The sequence below is a fragment of the Sinocyclocheilus rhinocerous genome, unplaced genomic scaffold, assembly GCF_001515625.1.
Source record: "Sinocyclocheilus rhinocerous isolate Xijiao unplaced genomic scaffold, SAMN03320098_v1.1 scaffold898, whole genome shotgun sequence".
Taxonomy (NCBI): Eukaryota; Metazoa; Chordata; class Actinopteri; order Cypriniformes; family Cyprinidae; genus Sinocyclocheilus; species Sinocyclocheilus rhinocerous.
In genome coordinates, this window is record NW_015652144.1 from 301,227 (window position 1) to 306,574 (window position 5,348).

Consider the following 5,348-nt stretch of genomic DNA (forward strand, 5'->3'; position numbering starts at 1 on the left):
AATGTGCATTCATCCCACTCACAAAAAACCCCCACATATTGGTCTAGCCCCCCCTTAGCACCGGTAGAGAAAAAATTCTGGCGCCGTGCCTGGAGCCGAAGGCCTGCTGTGAGCAGTTTAATTTATTTTTCTGTCTGTCTGCCTGTCTATCTATATATCTATCTTAAATTATGATTTATTATTTATATTTGTGTACTACATTCATATTTTAAATACTTTCTCTTTAATAAAACAAATAAATTAAAAATAATACTAAATAATATACAAATAATAAAAAAAATAATTCATGGTATAAATATTTTCTGTTTAATAAAATAAATACATAGACAATATAATAATGATAACAAATACTGAGAGCTGGGTAGATTGCTTACAAATTGTAGTCTGTTACTGATTCCAAATTGCGTGACAAAAAATTGTAGTTAGTAATGTAATCCATTACATTACACATTTTAGGTAATGTAATCAGACTACTTTTTGATTATCTTTTGACCTAACTTCTTTATCACATTGATTTAAATAGGATAATCTCATACCATACTGATTTAAAAATACAAAGAGTAAGAAAATATATTCCTTTCGTTGTAATTAATAACATGAAGTGCATTTAACTAGGGCTGCAACAACTAATCGATAAAATCGATTATTATCGATAATGAAAATAATCGACAACGATTCTCATTATCGATTAGTCGGGTCTGCCCACGGTGCACGTCCAACTTCAGCCGGTCACGTCAAATTACAGCACTGAATAGCGCATTACGGACAAAATGCATCTAAAAATAGTGGAGGAAACAGAATGAGATGCTGGTCAACTAATCGATTATCAAAATAATCGTTAGTTGCAGCCCTACATTTAACATTATGTTACTTCAAGGTTTCCCAAACTGGGGGTTTGTAAATTAACTGCAGGGGCTTCATGAGTTTAATGAAAAGATAATAATTCATTAAATCATAAAAATTGAAAATTAAACATGCATTCTAACATTTTAGAATAACATCAATCTAAATAAAACACTAAAAAAAAATGTATTTGTTTACCTGCATGTACTGTAGTGTGACCGTTAACCAACAGAGAACCGTGAACATGCAAATGTGATAATTATTAAAATATTTATTTTAAAATCTCAGGGTACTTCAAGTAAATATATTAGGTGAAAAAAGTGCAGATGACAAAAAAAGTTTGGGAATGCCTGCATTGCATACAAATAAGAAATAATGTGAATGTCCACAAAATTGGAAGGCTTTCTGAATGCATAGAAGCAGTAGGCTATTTTAGAAAGGAACATTTAAAAGATGAAAACTGAATAATTTATTGCTATTGTGTGAATAATATGTAATCATGCATTCAATAAATAAGTAACTAGTCTGGTTACGAGTATTAAAAATAATTTAATCTTATTACAAGTACTTAATTTTTGGAATCTGATTACAGAAACATAAAATAATATAAAATAATACAATGTATAAATATATATTATATATATATATATATGTATATATATATATATATGTATATTATCATTTAAATTATATGATTTATTAGCTACTATTACTATATAATGTTGCTCAGATAAAAATTGCATGTGATCAAAGTCACTGGATAAAATCAGCTAAGCTTTAGTTTATATAATATAATATAATATAATTATTTTATTTCATCAGTATTATTGAATTCCTTCATATAGACATATTACTTCTTCATGATAAAAATGTATTACAACAAAAAATTGCAAAAGTGTGGAAGATAATCATTTAGATATTTTATTGGAATATATTGCATACAAAAAATAAATATATTTTTTCTGAAAGTAACAGTCAAAACAGGAACATACTCTGGTGGTGCCATAGTAGCATACTTATGCGATTATCTTATTCGTGCAATAAAGTATTTAAATTGTACTTTAAAGAATATTATGGTATTTCCATCAAATCTTGTAACCATGATAACACCAATGTTGTCAGTTGTAGACCAAGCTTTGTTATACTGTGTTCCTCCCATATGACGGGGATCTGCCTCAATCTAATCTAGATCAATTTAGCTAACTTTTTACATTCAGTATGAACGATTGTCCCTTTTATTAACTCTTTTCAGCAGAAAGTAATAGCCAATCGAATCCAGACAGCAGTTGGTAGTAGCGATCCACTCGGCCACATCAAGAAACACGTGCACAAAGTCTTTACCTGAATCATCTGATACTACATATTGCAACAAAAGACCAATATGAACGGGCGTGAAGCAAACTATGAATGTGAACATGTTCGCGTTGATGATAGCTGCAATGTTTTTCCTTTCCACTTTTTCCCTGCCTTGGACATGCTTAAGGGATCTGATCAGGATATAGATGGCTTGTGTGGAGCAAAGTATGACGATGAGCACTGGAATAAGATAACCTAAAATCTGTAATAGCAAGAAAAAGTGTTGTTTGAGCTTTTTTGTCAGTTTTCGGTCATAGCAGGTCTGTAATTTGTCTGGGTTAAGGTCTTCATAGTTACAAGCACAGATGACCACTATGATCGTCCAGATGAAGATGCACGTTGAAGTGGCGATCATCTTACTTTTGGAGGCCAGTGCTTTGGTCAGAAACGGAAACCTGACGGCTATAAATCGGTGAATGCTGATGGCTGTAATGGTGAAGATGCTGCTGTACATGTTGGAGTATTGGGTGCACAGTAGGAATGTACACAGTTCGCTGGGTTTAATGGGGCAAAAGGCTTCCAGTATCCTGAAAGGTAGGGAAATAATGGCTAGGAAATCGGCCACCAGTAGATTGAACATGTAGATGTGCGTGTCTGTCCAGCGCTTGAGGCGGCAGAAGATACACAGAGCCGTGACGTTGAAGAAAAGGCCCACTATGAAGACAGGCGTGTAGGCCACACGTTCAAAGTGACTGAGCACTTTGTCTGTGTGGTTCAACATTGGCCTGCAGTTATATTCAACCTAGATGAGAGCCAATGATAGTGCACAAAGGGTTAGTGGTCATTTAAGTGAGAAAGTTGCTTGCAGAGGTTTCACAGTTTTGAAGACGTCACAATGAGGTTTGTCATCATTGCATGCAAAATATTCAAATGCATGAGCTCAGATGCTGCAGGATAGCCTGTTTTTCTACACTAACTTCACCTTTCGGAGTTATTTTTGCTCGTTTTTTAATTTGATAACAAAATATCAAACCAAGTGTCAGACAAATGCTGCAGCATCTTTTCTCAGAATTAATTTGTTCATTATCTTTTAGTTGTGGTGGTTTTTGGTGGCTGTATGAAGTCAGTTCTCATGAAGTTAGAAGTGGTTTGTGTTTCATCATGAGCAAGTTCCACTGACCTTTCACAACCAGGAAGTGTCTATTATCTATCTATTATTTTATCATTTAAAGAACATACTACTTTTTTGTCAGTTATTTACCTTGGAAAATGTGCTTTCTGTAGAATAGATACCACATGGTTTTATATTGTATCTAATGCAATGATATTGACACATTTTTAAATGTAGCTTAAAGGGGTCACATGATGCGATTTCAATTTTTCCTTTCTCTTTGGAGTGTTACAAGCTCTTGGTGCATAAAGAAGATCTGTAAAGTTGCAAAGACTAAAGTCTCAAATCCAAAGAGATATTCTTTATAAAAGTTAAGAGTCAACCACGCCTACCTAAAACGGCTCGTTCTAACACGCCCCCACATATCTACCTCACTATTTGGGCGGCGTTATGCAACTCTTCCCACATCTTCACGCAAAGAAAGTCAGAAAGGCAGGGCATAGAGGAGAAACAATAATGTACAGTATGTGGAAAATAATGTGTTTTTTGAACCTTAAACCGCATAAACACATTTCATTACACCAAATACACAAAATAATGTTCTTTTTAGCAACATCGTATGACCCCTTTAAGTTTATAAATACTTCCTTGGCCACTGTACTGTATGCACATTATAGAGAGTGTACGTGCAGGTAAGCATAGTTTAACATGCAGCTTGCTGTAAAAAAAAAAAAAAACACACTGTGGTTTGAAATCAGTCATGTATCTTTAAATACGTAGATGAGGACAGGAAGTGAAGCATTTTGAGGTTACATGCAATGCTTTAACAAACAATAGGTTTGTGATGAATAAGAAGTTGATTGTGACATAAAATATTTTTATATGCAGTTTAGATACATGCTTTAAAGCTCTAAATACAAAATCATAACATGTAAAACGTACAGTTTTTAATGCTCTCACATTTATAATAATAAAAAGTGCCAGTATATTCCTGTTACAGGCAGTATAATTACAAATATTACCTTTGTAGAGAATTTGTTATGATTTTAGTATTTACTCTTTCTGTTTACTATGATTTTATTTTATTATTAATGTATTTAGCTCATTTTTATTGTTGTAAAGTACTTCATTAATTTTACATTTGTTTCTAAAGGTGCTATATAAATAAATGTGTCATTGAAATGGCCATGAATCTGAATTATATGTTATTAACAAAAATGCTAGAGGTTTTAAATAATTACAGTGAATCAGCATGACCTCTGTAAACTCTTCCATAATCCCTTGCATTTAAACTCATTGCCTTAAATACCATAAGTTGTCATGTTAATGAAACAAGCTTGACTGCTACTTGAATAATCTATTTTGTTTTTAACTTCCAGTTATTCCTTCATTTCCCTAAGTGACAACAAGTACAACTCACCATGATTTATAGCTTGTTCTTCTCTCAAAAAAGCCTGTGAGTCTGTCAGCAGTGCGGTTCTCGATACTGTGACAAGTGCTACGTTTAAAGAACTGAAATGCGTAGGCTGTGTGTTTCATGACCTGACAGCCTGCATCTTTCCTCTGCTGATGCTGAATGATCTCACCTCATTGATGTGGATTCTGATTGAACTTTTGACATTGAAGGTGCTGTAAGGTGTCGGAACAGATTAACCAGATCCTCACTGCTGTCTACAGATTTCCATTTACAGCATTGGTAATATGCAGTTTTTACATGGCGTGCCATAAATATATGGTGTTATAATGTTTAATGGAAAAAATGCTATTGTGAAATGTGCACACATGGAAAAACAAAATGAGTGGGGCTTGCTCGGTTAAAAAAAAAAACCATGATGCGTATGGTTGTGAGGGTGTGCAGAGTATTTAGTGTGTAGGCATATGGTTAAGTACACATACACACACACACACACAGCACTAAATTCTAAGATTTGTATTATGTCACATGTCTAATTTTCATTTAGTTTAACTTTCTTTATGTACTAGTATAACAAACTAAAAAAAATGAAATAAAAAAGAAAAACTATATATAGACATATTTTTAAAAAATTTCAAAAGCACACAATAAATTACTAAAACTTTACTGAAATAAAAAGTAAAA

General features: G+C 33.1%; 1 protein-coding gene across 1 annotated transcript; it reads right to left on the reverse strand.

The window, feature by feature from the left end:
- Positions 1 to 2,056: 2,056 nt before the first annotated feature.
- Positions 2,057 to 4,711, reverse strand: LOC107713624 (G-protein coupled receptor 55-like). Its single transcript, XM_016519195.1, has 2 exons — positions 4,671 to 4,711; positions 2,057 to 2,941 (listed from the first exon to the last, which is right to left on the reverse strand). Exons 1-2 carry the CDS (start codon positions 4,671 to 4,673, stop codon positions 2,057 to 2,059), a joined length of 888 nt encoding a protein of 295 aa, XP_016374681.1. The 5' UTR covers positions 4,674 to 4,711.
- Positions 4,712 to 5,348: the final 637 nt, after the last annotated feature.